The 14,525-nt window shown below is 46.9% G+C and overlaps 1 protein-coding gene across 5 annotated transcripts in view; it reads right to left on the reverse strand.

The window, feature by feature from the left end:
• Window positions 1-7,318, reverse strand: part of SALL1 (spalt like transcription factor 1) — a 17,780-nt gene extending 10,462 nt beyond the window's left edge. The window contains exons 1-2 of one of the 5 annotated variants that reach the window (XM_032701008.1): window positions 7,128-7,318; window positions 4,459-4,551 (exon numbers count right to left, since the gene is read on the reverse strand). In XM_032701008.1, coding sequence (XP_032556899.1) covers window positions 4,459-4,534 — 76 coding nt within the window. In that variant the 5' untranslated portion in view covers window positions 4,535-4,551; window positions 7,128-7,318. Of the gene's footprint in view, window positions 1-4,458; window positions 5,019-5,344; window positions 5,379-5,471; window positions 5,491-7,127 lie in introns of those variants that run through there. The other 4 variants (XM_032701007.1, XM_032701006.1, XM_032701005.1 and 1 more) reach the window with 4 other exon arrangements.
• Window positions 7,319-14,525: the final 7,207 nt, after the last annotated feature.

Here is a 14,525-nt window from a genome sequence, read left to right on the forward strand (position 1 = left end):
GACTACATAAACATTGGCAAAGGGACAAGAAACTAAATCCCTGTTGTTTGGAGGGTAAAACGGAGCTATGGGAACTACCTGTCAATCTCCTCTTCGGGGGTCTGGCATCTGAGGGGTGACAGGGGAATAGGGTTAGCAAAAGAAGCAAAGCTGATAAGGTGAAGCTAAAATAAACTACTAACTTCCTGCTAAGCAACCAGTAAGACTCAATTCGGGGGTCACTGGCAAGATATTGAAGTACATATTGTGATCTGAACCCTGTCACCTTTGGATGGAAGGAGGCTAGCAAAGGTTAAAACAGCTGAACACTTCATTTTTTTTTTCCTAGCACCAGCCATACAGACACGAAGCAACAATTTCACTCGCGCGTTCCAACTTTCAGTTTTCCAAGACTGCGAAGCACATGAGGTGCGATGCACCTTCAAGTATGGAAAACACACACAGCAAAGCTTCTTCAAGGGGCATTTGGCAGCAGCTGCCCCTTTTGTTTTTTACAAAGAGTTTCAAGAAACGTAACTGTGTTTTCTGAGGCACCTCAGGTCACTTCAATAAAGATTCATGTTTCCACAATTAAAGCATGAATATGGTTAAAAGCCAGTTATGCAACAAGCACTGGTACAGCTAAATATACAGGAGGGCTTGTCCTCGGGGAGCCAGATGCTACTTAGCATCAAAAAGATAAATAAGGTACAAACTAAAACATAAATATTTTGCAGCAAGACAAAGATTGGGGTTATGTAGGGGAAACACACAAAACAGGTCTGAACTAACACCAGGTTTAGACAACTTCCACCATATGGGTTTCAGTAATTATTTCTGAATTTCATCTGCATAAGTGATATTTCACAAGGCCCTCTACACCCTGGGCTCACCTTTGGAAAAAACACAAGTGTCTGGGTTCTGAACCAACAGACTGCAGTTACCGTACAAAAAGGCCTAATTACGTAACAAACTAAAAGCAGCCTAACTAAGCAATTCTGTCTCTTGAGCATCCTGTCCTTCGGATCTTACTGAGGAAAGCAACCACAATTTCTTTCTTTTCATGGGCCCAATAGCAATGATGTGGATGATCATAATGCTGCAGCAGGAATTCACCAAAATCCATTATTGACACAAAAAGGCATAGGTTCTGATGAGCCTTTATACAGAAGAGCAACAAATATTTTCTCTTTCTAAAAGTCTAGATGGTTTATTTCTCCAGTGTAACTTTCGCCTTGGAAAATTACACTCCAAGAATATTCTTTAACAATTCAGAATGTAATTCCAACCAACTAAAAAAAAAATTCTAAAATGTCACAAAAGTGGCTGAAGTTATTAACAAAAGGAAATAATCCTGCGATCTCCTACCCACTTCCTACCAGTAATTAGTTACTTGTTGAATATAATTTACGCTGCAAGTAATTTCTGCTATTAATCTGAGAGCTGCTCTGGTTACTCCAATACGAACTTTATCAAATGTGCACATACACAGGGTTTTGCAAGGGTAAACTAACTTATCCAGTGATTGCACCAGAAATACATTTAAAGTGGAAAGTCTTCCTGGTGGGAGTGAATTGCATGAGCTTTGAACTTTAAAAAAAAAAAAAAGAGAGAGAGCGCGCGATAAAAAAAAAAAACAAACCCAAACCAAAACATGCTGTTACAGTCTGATGAACTTTTTTCCTATTGCTCTTTAGATATGAAACCACTGCAGAAAGTTTTAATAAACCAGAATTCAAATCATATGCAAGAAATTGTCACGGAACCACTCTATTCATTTGCTCAAAACACTGCCCAGCACTACCTTACTGCAAGTGTCTCAAGGGCTAGCGATGCTTCACTCGCCTGCACCCTGTGCGAACAGTGGATGGATTAGCAAACCTGAATTCACAGCATGAAAGGAGAAGAAAGGAGCGCTTGGAATTTCGAGGTTTTGTTTTGCAATTTCAAGGTATACAACGCAAACTCGTCCCCGTCGCAGCTCACCCACCTAGTCTTGCTCAAGTGTGAAGTTGCTGCCAGGGCCGGGGACCCCGGAAAGGCGGGGGTAGCTCTATGCTAATATTATTACAGCGTTCTGAACCCTGAAGCACCATTACAAAACACACCCTCTGGGTAACTTACTCAGAACTTATCGTCTAACCATGTAAACCAGCCATAACCTAATATTGGTACTAGAGAAGGGAAGGCTCCTACAGATTTTTTAGTAAAGCACATCGCTTTTCTAGGAAACCGCTCGCTACTTTTTAAAAAGAATAAACTTCGCTATTCACTTCTTTAACTTACGATAGCCACGTAAACCAAACAAAAGCTTCGCTGCCATGCCATCATTTCAGGCAAGATCCAACTTACTTCAAGGACATCCTTTAGCAACAGGCAGGAAAGCTGCTCAGTTAACATTCCTTTCTCACACTCCCACTGTCCTTCACTTGAAAACGATGTGCAAAATCAGATCAAAAGACTAAAAACAGAAGAAAACGGCTACTTTTAAAAAACATACTTGGAGGTTATTTTGACCTGTTTCATCCACTAAAAACAAACAAAACAGATAGCGAACGTCAAAAGATGCAATCATACGAAGTGAAGATGTGAAAAATCCCTCTCTGCTTTCCCAGCAAGATAATTTCCATCTCAGCTTTCCTTTTCTCTGCTTACTTTAAGAAGTTCCAAATTCTTTCATAGAAGGCCGATGAAAGACATCTAGAACCCTAACGCTTCCTCAACTGCTACTCCAAACTTCGAGCGGAAGTGGGAATAATATCGTAAGAAAAATAAATACGTTTACTGAGATGAGAAAGGGGATCATGTTGAGGAAACGGCAAAACTCGAGTGCACTCAATACGCGCAGAACTCAGCTAAAAAACAAAAGTCGACTCCCAGGACCCAAATGACTTTTAAGAAACGTTTCGCAGAGCTCCGCGGAGCGAATGCTGATCTATTTGCTGGTGTACGAAGCGGGCGTCCCGGGGATTTCGGAAGCCGGGTAAACGCTCACAATCGAAGCACAACATCCCACAAACTTTCTGACCGAATTCCCCGTGCGGAGCCCGGGACTCTGTCCCCGGCGGTCCCTCCGCGCAGCCGGGAGGCTCCGGCACCGCCGCGCCCGGGGCCGGGCGGCACCGCCACCGCTTCCCGGAGAAGGGTCCCGCGCCACCGCTTCCCGGAGAAGCTGCCGCGGGAAGTGCTCGGTGCTCCTGAGCGGCGGGGCCGGGCCGGGAGGCGAAGGGGCTCCGCCGCACCCCGTTCCTCCCTTACCTGCCCGCCTGAAGCGCTTCTGCGCCGCGGCCGGCGGATCCCCCCGCGGCTCTGCGGCGCTCGCCCTCCTCATGGCCGCCGGGGGGGTCGGAGGCTGCGGTGGCGGCCGCAGGGAGGGCGCTGCCCCGGCAGGACGCTGCCCCGGGCCGCCCGGCCGCGGCTCTAAGCCGGCCACTTGTCGCCCCGCGTCCAGCACAGGTACGGGCAGAGGCACGTCCCCTCCGCCGCCCGCAGGGCTGTGCCGGACTCCTACGAAATCCCCGTGTTCCGGAGGAGAGGGAAAAGGGGGGGTGAGAAAGAAAGGGGGAAAAAAAAAAAAAGATACTTCACATACTCCCTCTCTGCAAATCCTGGCAGACACAAAGCCAGCGCTTATCCCCCTCGCTTACCAACTTCGAGAGGGGGAGACGGAGAAAAGAAATAAAAATAAAACACAACCTTAGGGAAAGCCAGCAGCTCCCCGCTGCCCTGGAGCCTCCGCGCTGCGGCCGCGGAGCCCCCTTTGCGGTGCGGTGGCTGCGCGGAGCCCGGCGCGGCGGCGGCGGCAGCTCCCGGGACGGGGCGATCCCCCCGCGGCCCGGCCCGGCGGCGGCAACTTTTCCGCCTCCAGGAAGCTTTTGGTGCAGCCGGAGGCCGGGGCTGCTGGGCGGCGGGGCAGCGTCCTCCGCTCGGCGGGACTGCGGGGGAGCGGGGGGTGCGGGAGCGCTGGGGTCCGCGGGGGGGGAAGGGGGGACGGACGAGAAAGTGGGTGCCCGGGGGGGATTTTCCGGCCCTTTCGGGGGGACGGCGCGGGCAGCGTGTGTGGCCGGAGGGGGCATCCGTCCCGCGGGGCTACGGGATCAGCCGCCCCACCGCAGCCCCACTTTGTTTCCCAGCTCCACGGGGCGCGGAGAGAGACGCGGGGGGCGCGGATCCATCTCCTGCGGGCTCAGGATGCCAGACCGCCCCGCTGGGAGAGGGCGGAGGGAAAACATCAAAAAACGGAAAGAGTTTGGAGTTTCGTTAAGAAACACACGAAACAAAACGCTGAGTTCAAAAAATTAAATAAAACCCAAGAACTTGCACCAAAACCCCAGAAGGACCCCCCCGCGTGTGACTCCGGGAGATCCTGCTCTGTCCTGCACCGCTGCCCGACGCGGTCCCGACTCCCCGCAAGGTAAGTTCATCTATTTCGTGTGTGTTTGTGTTAAAATGTGTGCGAGGGAGAGGAGAAGAACTCACCATTTCGCTGGGATAACAAGGCCAGATCGGGGTCGGATTGGAAATGCTGAGGCTTCGCCTGCTTCCTCCGCGACATGCTGGCTCAAACATCAGCTGGGGCAGAATAAAAAATTACTAAAAAAAAATCTTCTCAAAATTACGGAAATCGAGCCTCCCCCCCCCAGCCTCCCCGATCCTCCGCGCACCGCGCATGTGTCCTGCTATAATTATGATTATCAATAATGCATTGCGATTAATCATAGAGGGGCTCTTTGAAAGGCGATTGGCACATGGCCAGCTCTATTCAAACCAGCTCGCCTTAATCAATTAGGCGCTGATTTGCTGGAGACCCTTGTCTCTCCGCCGCTCCCACCCAATGAGTCGATCCATGTGGCAGGAGAAGGGGCTGGATTTCCCCAAAGCTGTTTGGATACAGTTTAACCCTCTTAGCAACCAGCTGGAGCTGCATCGCGCCATCCTGGTTACTATAGGAATGTGTCTCCCCTCGCCCCTTCCTCCAGCCCCGACGGGCTCCCCGCGCCTCCCTCCCTTCTTCCCGCAGCTTTGAGCTGCATTTCACTTTTTTTTTTCTTTTTTCTTTTTTTTTTTTTTCCCCCCCAAAGCTCCCCCCGCCTCGCCCACAGCCCGAACCGGTAAAGGGAGGGCAGGGTGAGCAATAATCGATCGGGGGGGGGAGGAAGCACGGCGGGGGGCGGTCGGCGGGGAGCATCGGCCCCGGAGGGTCGGCCCCGCACCCGGCAAGTGCCTGTGCGGGCAGAGCCCCGGCCCCGCTCCCGCTCCGGCCGCCGCCGGCCCCGCGCGCTACCGCTCGCTCCGTCCCACTGCTGCAAAAAGTTTTAGGATTTTTTTTTTTTTCTTTTCTTCCCCCCCCCGTCCCCGCATTTACAAATAAAGATCCATTTCGCCCTCTTCCAGCTCTCCCCCGCTCATCCCCCCTCCCCCCGCAACTCCACTTCTCTTTCCATATATCACGGCCCGAGGGGTGCTGAAAATAGGAAGGGTTTGTTTTTTACCTCACACATTCCCAGGACAATTAGGGCGCCGCTGGGAGCGGCGGGCGGACCGGGCGGCCGCTCCGCCCCCGCGCCGCGCGGGTTGGCTGCGCCCGCCGTCAGTCCGCCCGCGGAGCGCGGGGCGAGCGGGGCCGGGGACGGGCGGCGCGTCCTCCCTCCGCGGCCCCGCTCCGCTCCCCCGCCCGGCCCGCGGGCGCCTCCGCTTCCCCGATCTTCCCCCCTCCCCTCCCGGGTCGCTCCTGACTTTTGTTTCCCTCTCGGACGCGGGAGCGACGCGCATCTGCCCGCCGGAGGCGCCCCTGGCCGCGCCGAGCGGAGCGCGGAGCGGAACGGCCCGGCCGCGGTGCCGCGCAGGGTCCCGGGGCCGGCCGGGCTGCGCTCAGTGTGGCCCGCCGGGGCTGTCCGGGGCCCCTGCGCTCCCCTGCTTGTCCCCGGTCCCGAACACTCCCAGCACGGGGACCCTGCGGGCACTGAGCTCCTGTCATGGGATACATACATCACACACCGAACTTTTACGCCCGTGTGTTACTTCCAGAGGAGAGACGTCTTACAAACAAATGTCACGGTCTTGAAATAAAAAGTTTAGTTGCAAAGAGGCTACAGATAACGCTGGTTTTAATATCTCGTATGTCCAGCGCTACACGTGCACCGTGGGTAAATGGCGGGTGTCCCCCCGAGCTCCGCTGTCCGCGCCCCTCCGCGTGTCGCGCTGCTCCGGGCACGGAAAGTTAACTCTGTGAAATAAGCTGAACCGGCAGAAGCAGGAGCGCAGGCGGCTTTTTTCCCTCCACCCTGACCCATCTAGTGCTCTCTCCTCCTACTCCCCCCGCTGGATTATTTACTCTTCTATAGAAGCTACTCCTTTTTCCCGTATTAATATTAACAAACTCTCTGTAAAAGCAAGAGGCTGATCAGATACAACTCATTTCAATTTCAAATGAGCCGGTAAAACCTAGAGAGTGAGCGAGAGGAGAAGGGAGAGAGGGACAAATCTTCCCATTCGAGGAACCGGCTCACTGGCGTTTTCTTCTCATTATTAAACGAAAGAGACAGTAAAACGTTTATGAAGAAGGGTTGGGGAAAAAAACAGCCGCAAAAAACAACCAAAAAAACGCATACGAACCGAAAAAGCCTCCCAGGTGCCACTCCAGTATTTAGTCAGCGTTGCAAAGTGGTCACTGACGCTTCTTTTCATTTCTACACAGGGCGAGCCCCCTCCCTCCCCGCAGCATTCGGTACAGTAGATTTTGAGAAAAAGACAAACGAAGCTATCAGCGGGGATGATGTTGAAGAATGAAGATAATAATGCTGCTATAGGTGGTACTTCACATGACATTATTTTTCACTGAATATTTAAAGAGATGTTTCGGCAGAGATGGATACACTCAGCGCAGGCTGTCACCCTCCTTACCCTGAGACAGTGGGAAAGAAACCGAACCTGAACGCACAGAAGTGCACACGTTACTCACTGCTAGTCACACCTAGATGCACACAAAATACCCACGCGGATCTATTGCATATTTGTGTCTGTATTTCTAACTCCATTAGTTTCTTACGGTTTCTAAGCCAGACGCTCTCCCAAAATTATTCGCGTTTACAATTTCATTATACTTTTGCCGATTAAGCTTGAGACAAATTTCCCCAGATGCGCAGTACCTTTACTTCGTGGCTGGAAAAAGGCGGCCGTGGACGGGTAATTAAAAAGCAACAACAGCAACAACAAGAAGAAAAAGAGTAGTTTAAAGAAAAAGAAATTAATTTGGAGAAATTAAGTTTTACAACTTTTTTTTTCGTTTCTCTTCTCCTCGCTAATGCTAAAGCGGCGCCTAGTATTTCATCCAGGACCGGTTGATTATTTATTGTTTGTTTTCCTCTCCTTCGCTGGGGGCCGGGAGGGGTGGGGAAAGGGTGGGGGCAGAGCAGCAGTGCCAGGGCTAGAAAAAAATCGGTCTTTATTGTTGTTGATAGCAATATATCAATTAAACGTCATTGTCTCTAACAGAAGTTGTGAGAGTTCACAAGCGTAAATACTCTGATCTCGGGTTTTCCCTCTCGAAGCTCCAAATGACAGTGACATATTTTTCCCTCCCCGCCACACCTTGGAGATTTTTTTTTCCCCCTCGGATTATTCTTTTTAATGGAGGTGGGAGGCTTTCTAATGTGCTTCAATGCAAATCAGTCTGGCTGCAAGACACCCGTGGTGGGGATCGATCTCCAGTTCATTGAGATGAGCACTGAAGGGAGATGGTAAACAGGGGATAATTTGCAGTTCATTCTGCTGAGAGACGATTCCAATGAGATGCATCACACTAGACTGGATTATTGTTATTAAGGTTTGCGATCAGACACAACACCCGTAACACGGTGGGGTTAAAAGCTGCGCGATCCCCTCATACAGTTACAATACATCTTTAATAGCGATCTGGGGTGCGGGGGGGGGGGGGGGGGGGGAATCCAACTGATTAAATATTTTGTGCACATGCCCCCCGACCCCTCCCGCCCGAGCCGCTCGGGGCTGGCGGCAGCTCCACGGCGGAGGCAGCCGAGGGTCGGGGCAGCCCAACCTGCGGCTCCGCGCCGGCCCCGCTGCCCCGCACGGCGGTACCGGCTGCGGGAAAGAGCCTCCCCGGTAAGCGGGCCACTCGCACGGTCACCCTGCGAAAATACGCGCCTTCCAATTATAGCAGGGCGCTTGGTCTTTATATTTTTTTCCTTCCTTCTCTTCCTCCTCGTTTTCTATGTTCTCTTTTTGCCTTTATTTTAGCTGAAAAAGCTACACTGCACTGGAGTTGCAAACGGCGCCGCAGCTGACCTCGCAAGTTTGCCGTTTGTCAGCTAACACAGGTTACATATATTTTAGAAATGTGTGTAATTAGGGGCTTCCAGATGCTGCAGTCAGCTGGGAACTTGGCTTTATGCTCCGATGTATAATAAACTTTTGAGACAGTCCTGGGGCGCAGCTACCCCGGGGCAGCAAGCACCAGCTCTCCGGAATTGTTTTATTATCAATAGCCTGGATCATGCTATTCACTATGGACATTTCAAGTCCTGTGACTGTGTGGGTTTAGGTATAACTACTTTTGTGGACATACTGTCAGCTTCCCCCTTCCTTGCTCTCTCTTCTGGCTTTTTTTTTTTTCTTCCTTTTTTTTTTTTTTTCTTTTTTAATTCATTTCCTAATGGTAATTCTCCAGGGGGAAGGAAAAAAAAAAAAAGGGGAGGGGGCACCAGAATTGAATCCTTCTCCATTATTACTGACAACTAATAATTGATCATTGCTCACAAACACAAGCTTTTAGCCGCATAATTGAATCGTAAGCAATACGGGTTGAGCCAAAGGAAAAAGGGAAAAAAAAAAAACAGGGAAAGAACCTCTCCCTCTCTCTCCCCTAAATCCCAGAGAATCTCAATGATGGGGACTCCTCCGCCCCCGAGATAAAAATGACTAATGCCATAACCAGTCAAGGTGGGATTATTTAATTCAATTCTTTCTTTACACATTTGCTGCCTTTTGTTTGACCTGATGGCCGGCAAATTTTTACACCTAGCTGTCCCTTTTGAGTTTATTGATGAAGGTGCTTCTGAAATGATTATCAAGAGATTTACAGCCATCACTACCCACCTACGGGAAAAGTAGTAAAATCAATCCCTCAATCAATCAGACCCCTCTGTGCATATCTTTTTAATCTGCTCTTTTAGCTGTTTTATTACAACACGAGCATTAAATATGTTTGTTTCAAATTTAACACGAATGCCTCCAAAGGACTCTGTCAATTCAGACATAAATCATGAAGTAAACAAGCTAGATGGAAAATTCTCTTACTCGGGCAAGAGAGTTAAAATCCAAGGAATAAAAAAATATCCCACATCAGTGTATAGGCAACTATTCTGTATCTACAGCTCACAAGGCAGGAAAACAACATACAGAAAGATAAATATGCAGCACTGCAAAAGATTTCTGTGCACTTTTACATGACTAGAGAGTGCAAGTAATTACAAATATTCTCACCCCCTGAAGCCTATCATTATTTCCTCTATTTGACATCTTTTTATATTAGAATGTATTATTTCCCATGCTAAAAAATAAGAATTTTTTTTAATTAAATACCATACACTTGAGAAAGTGTCTTGATTCTTGATTTCAACATTATTATTGCTCCCAAGGTATCACTCTATCCTTTATGTACCTTTTTTTTTTTAGGTTAAAAATAAATTAGAGAGTCTTTCAGATAGGCTGCTTAGGTCAGAAAACTTTCCCACTAATTTGTTACACAGTGGTCATCAGGTATGGTCAGAATGAGTCTATTAGTTCTATAGAGAACCAAGAATTTTATTTGGTGCCACAGGGGAAGTTTTCTCTGCAAGCCACATGCCTCTGCATCCCAGTTTAATTTTTTTTTTTTAATATCCTAGTGTATCACAGCCATATAAAGCCACCATGTGGCTCCACCAGAGAACCAGAAGTTTAGAAATGAAGTGACAGAGATTTCTCCAGCCCTAGATTAAAAAAAAAAAAACAAAAAACAAAACCAAAACCTAAAAACCATTCTGGGCTGCAAAGACATCTTCCAAAGACATACTGTGATGTCTCTCATCACATAAATACCTCAGGATAGGACAAGGGAAAAAAAAAAGAAAGAGACACTGAAATATGTACATGTCAAAAGAAGAGTCATGAAAAAAATACATCTGATATCAGAGGATGAGCTATAACTAGCTATATCAGTCAAGATTTCCTCTTGACATCTTGCTTTAAGAAAAGTGCCTTTATGCAGTAGGAAAACTTCACTCAATTGCTGTGCGTCCGGGTACCTATTTATGAGAGTCTTAGTGTTGTTTTTTAATAAAATACATAACTATAATTTCTTTGTCAAAGAACTATTTAAAATAGTATAAAATATGGAGGTGGGAGCCATTAAAAAGCAAATGAAGGAGTAGGACCGAGGGAGGTATTTTCCAGGATATTTGAGGAAAAATATGTGTTCTTAAAAAAGGTGTTCCCTCGGGATTTGCTTACCTTTGAATCAAAATTGCACAGGAGTTCTATAGTCTGTCAAAATACAAATAGAAGGCCAAAATTTCACATGACAATTTTCTCTGTAATAGAACCTACAGATGATTTTTTACAAGGTAGTCATCTAACAAAGTAAGAACTGTTGTTGGCACAAAAAGAATTTTGCTGTCAAATCAGATTTACAGAGTGTGCATTTTTATTTACATTTTAAGGTTTGATTTTAATCTGGAGAATACATAGCGATTAAAGAATAAACATGCTTCAAGCCTCAGGGGAAATGTTGCCTGTAGAGTCCCAAATTTCTTGCCTAATGAAATGAACCTGACAAGCCCTCTCCTTTTCATGACATATTTTTGATTCGAATACAGTGGAAGTATTTGTAAGTACGTGCATTTTGTTTGCATAATATTGAGGTGCCCTGATTAATGCATGGTGTTTACAACGTGAAAATTGTCATGCTCTCTGCATCAACACACGGAGCTGGCCTGGCAGCCGCTACTTGCAATAAAGTAAATGCCTCATGAATAATGTTCTGCTTTCCATGCCTGAGCTAAGCAGAGTCCTCCCCACGCACCTTCTGCCCCCAGTTTGAGCCAGCCTGTTAAGAGAACTGGTCTGCAATGGCACTATGCAGCACGTACCTCTCTGAGTGCAAATATTGTTCCCTCACCGACTTGCACATGCACTATCTGGTCCTGCGGGGAGCCCATTTCCTCGTGGAGCAATCTGATCCCCCAACCACACTTTTGCAGTTTTCTTTTCTTCCCATTAGTGATCATATAATGTTCAGATGGCAACAATAGCCATTACCTACCTCAAAAGGTAACTCCAGGATTTTCTGATTTCTTAGAATAATTCCACAGTAGAAAAGAGAGGAAAGAGTTGAGCGCTGAGCTGCCAGCCAGCTCTACTGAACTATCAGCAGATACTACATCAGTGACCCAGAAAGAGCCTTGAAAACTGCTGCTTCATAAACTCAAGATCACACAGCTACCACCTAGAAAATGAGCCTCGTAGTTTCCTTTCCTTACGTAAGAGAAGCTCAAGTAACAGGATTCAAAGAACAGTCCTCAAAAAGAGACTTAAAAGACCCTTCCTCGGAAATCCAGAAACCGGATTTGGGGTTAGAAAAATTGTTTCCATCCTTCACATGCTTTATGTAGTAAGCCTGGACTTTCATCCTAGCTTTACAAACTATCTCTTGAATCTCACCCTGAGTTACGTATTCTGTGTTTCAGCCCTTCTTCACAGAACTTCAAATTCCCTCTCACATGGAGCGTCCAGGGCTGCAGAACACATCTATTTGCATGTTGTAAGCAGCTTTCTGCAGACTAACTGGCTCTCCCCATGACTGTACACAATCATTAAGCTCATCTGAGCTTGCTCCTGGCCACTGACACCCTAGAAGTACTGCCTGAATAATAATTTAAAGCTTGAGTAAGTTTTAGATAATACTAAAGGTATTTGGTGCAAAAATCCTACATGCAAAGACAACAGTAGACCCAGTTTGCAATGGTTCAGCAATTCAACCATCAGTATGTCACATACATCCTGCAGCAGGCAAAGCACATCAGGGAGAATCCTATTTGAGTATAAGACAACATGCTACATTTAGGGATAACTTCCATCAAAGTTTGTAAAACTCAAGGATACAGCATATATTCATTTCTGACAACATGAGAAGCTACTTTTCTTGTCCTCAGAAGTTTGCAGTGTGAGTGCCCAATCCTAAACATGATTGGTGACATTCATCCTTGTGCAGGAAGCAGCACACCACGAGCAGTGTTTCAGTCTAGAACTGCACCTGAGCAAATCTGGAGGAGGGGATAACTGTGATGATGGAACACGTTTCTGACCACCGTTCATCACTGCCCCACACCTGGAAGTCACTGTCCCACCAGTGAGCTGAGGCAACTGCTATGGAGGGCTCTGCCAGTCTGTACTGCACCAGCATGAGGAGAAACGTTTGCACGACATCCTTGACAGCAAGGGATGGAAATCTCCTGCATGGGGCAACAAAGCGTGATGCAGTAACTTCTTAAACTGTTCCAGCTGTTTGCAAATAAAATATGCATCTAAGCCCCCAGTCTATACAAACTGATTTCTGAGAGGAGCTGTATTTGTGTGAGTGTGCCAGATCAGGCCCATTACTAACTTCAGGAGTGTAAACAACTGTTATATAAAGGAAAGATTTAGAGAAGGCATCAGTGACAATGACTAGCATGTAAATCCCATACCTCTTAGTAACAATGCTGTTGTTAACATGTTTAGTTGACAGTTCCATACCTTTGCACTCCCATACATTGTAAGGCTGGAAGTCACTTGTTCTGTCTCTTGAGTTTAGTCAACCTGGCTTCTTCTGCTGTTGAAGCAGCTTCCATTTCCATGCTGCACAAAAGCAGTGCTATAATACACAAGAATAATAGTTAAATGAAAACATAGAGCCACATGCATTAGCAATGTACTGAATTAAGTGGAATTAAAGAAAGGATAAATATGGTTCATTCCTTTCTCCAGCTTCAGTACTGTCCTCTCCAACCCTGTACATATAATGTCACAACACAATAACATTGTGCTCACTCTGTTCAAGCAGGATCATTCACTTTCTCTTTATTTCACTCCCAGAATTTTCAAATAGCAAAAATCAGTTTCAGGCAGTGCTGCTCTCAAAGGGCTGCCAGACCTGCTGCCTCTTTGCCCCACTGCTGGCAGATGGCTCGAAAGTGGAACAAGCCCTGCCCATGTGCAGCGACGGGTCACGCTCAGCAGAAGCAATGAGGTAAACTCAGTGCAAAGGTGAAAGCGAGGTGGCCGTGAGCCTAATGGGGGAGCCAGACTGGTACCCCTACATTTGGGGCCAGCACTGGCACCAGCAGCCCCACGGAGCACGCAGCTGCCCAGGGCTGCAGAATGTTCAGTAACACGTTCCTGTGCTATAGACTGTGCCTTGGGAGGGGCCTGCGTTTAATGTTTTGCCTAGAGCAACAAAATCCCGTAACGGGTGCTGGTTGCCACATTCAGGGAAGCCTGCAGGAATTGCTTGCTGGTGACTGGGAAAGCACTCACTGCTTCTCGAAGCAAAACAACTATGACATTTTCAGAGTACAGCTCCTTAAACCACCTGTTCAAATCTGCTAATCGTGGGTAATCTCGGCCCTTCAACGAGATTACTCAAAGACAATCAAAATACTAAATAACGAAAGACAAAACCAGCTACTGGTAATTTGCATCCATTTTTTTCTCTGATATCACACTATCTTTTTTTGTAGTAATTGTAACCTGTAGCACACTATGTAAGGTTCTCAGAAATTAACTGTAGAATATGCTTTGATTTCTTATTATTCTGTTTCCTTCTTGTCATTCTCATAAAATCAATCCAAGTGATAACTGGAATGTCTAGAAACAGCCAGAATTTAATCTGGAGGAATTACACACAAGTATCAGTCCTGGAAGTGTATCTGCTCAAAAGAGCTATGGATCACTACAGAGAATACAATGTTCTGTGCTTGAAGCTTTGGCATATATCTGCAAGATTATTCTAATTTCAGTGTAGAAGTCTGACACTGTGGAATACTGCTTGGAAACGTGCATATTATAAAACTAAAAAAAAAAAAAAAAAAAAAAAAACCTACAAAATTTGAACTTAATTGAAAATACTTTCATTTTATGGCAAACTATACTGTACATGGTTACGTTGCATTCAATAAATATTAGCCACAAACCCTACTCTAACTCCAGATTTTGCTAGGTGCTACATTTTCAGAAAATCCAGGTGTCATCCCAAATTTTGTACCCTTTTAACTGCCAATCTCAGAACCATTTAGGTAGGGAAGTCTTCAGTGGTGCAGCAACACAAGGTCAAAACTGCCTTGGAGGCACTTGGTCTCAGTGTGCCACAGGTCCCGTTTTCCTGTGGATCCCATGGTTTCAGGATATCCAGGAGGTTTGTATGTAAAGCTTGTAAAACCTTAGAAGAATACAAAGGATATTTAATAAAGCTTCCCTTAAAGGATTTTTTTCAAACCACGTGGATGTTACTG

The sequence above is a fragment of the Chiroxiphia lanceolata genome, chromosome 13 (assembly GCF_009829145.1).
Source record: "Chiroxiphia lanceolata isolate bChiLan1 chromosome 13, bChiLan1.pri, whole genome shotgun sequence".
NCBI lineage: Eukaryota > Metazoa > Chordata > Aves > Passeriformes > Pipridae > Chiroxiphia > Chiroxiphia lanceolata.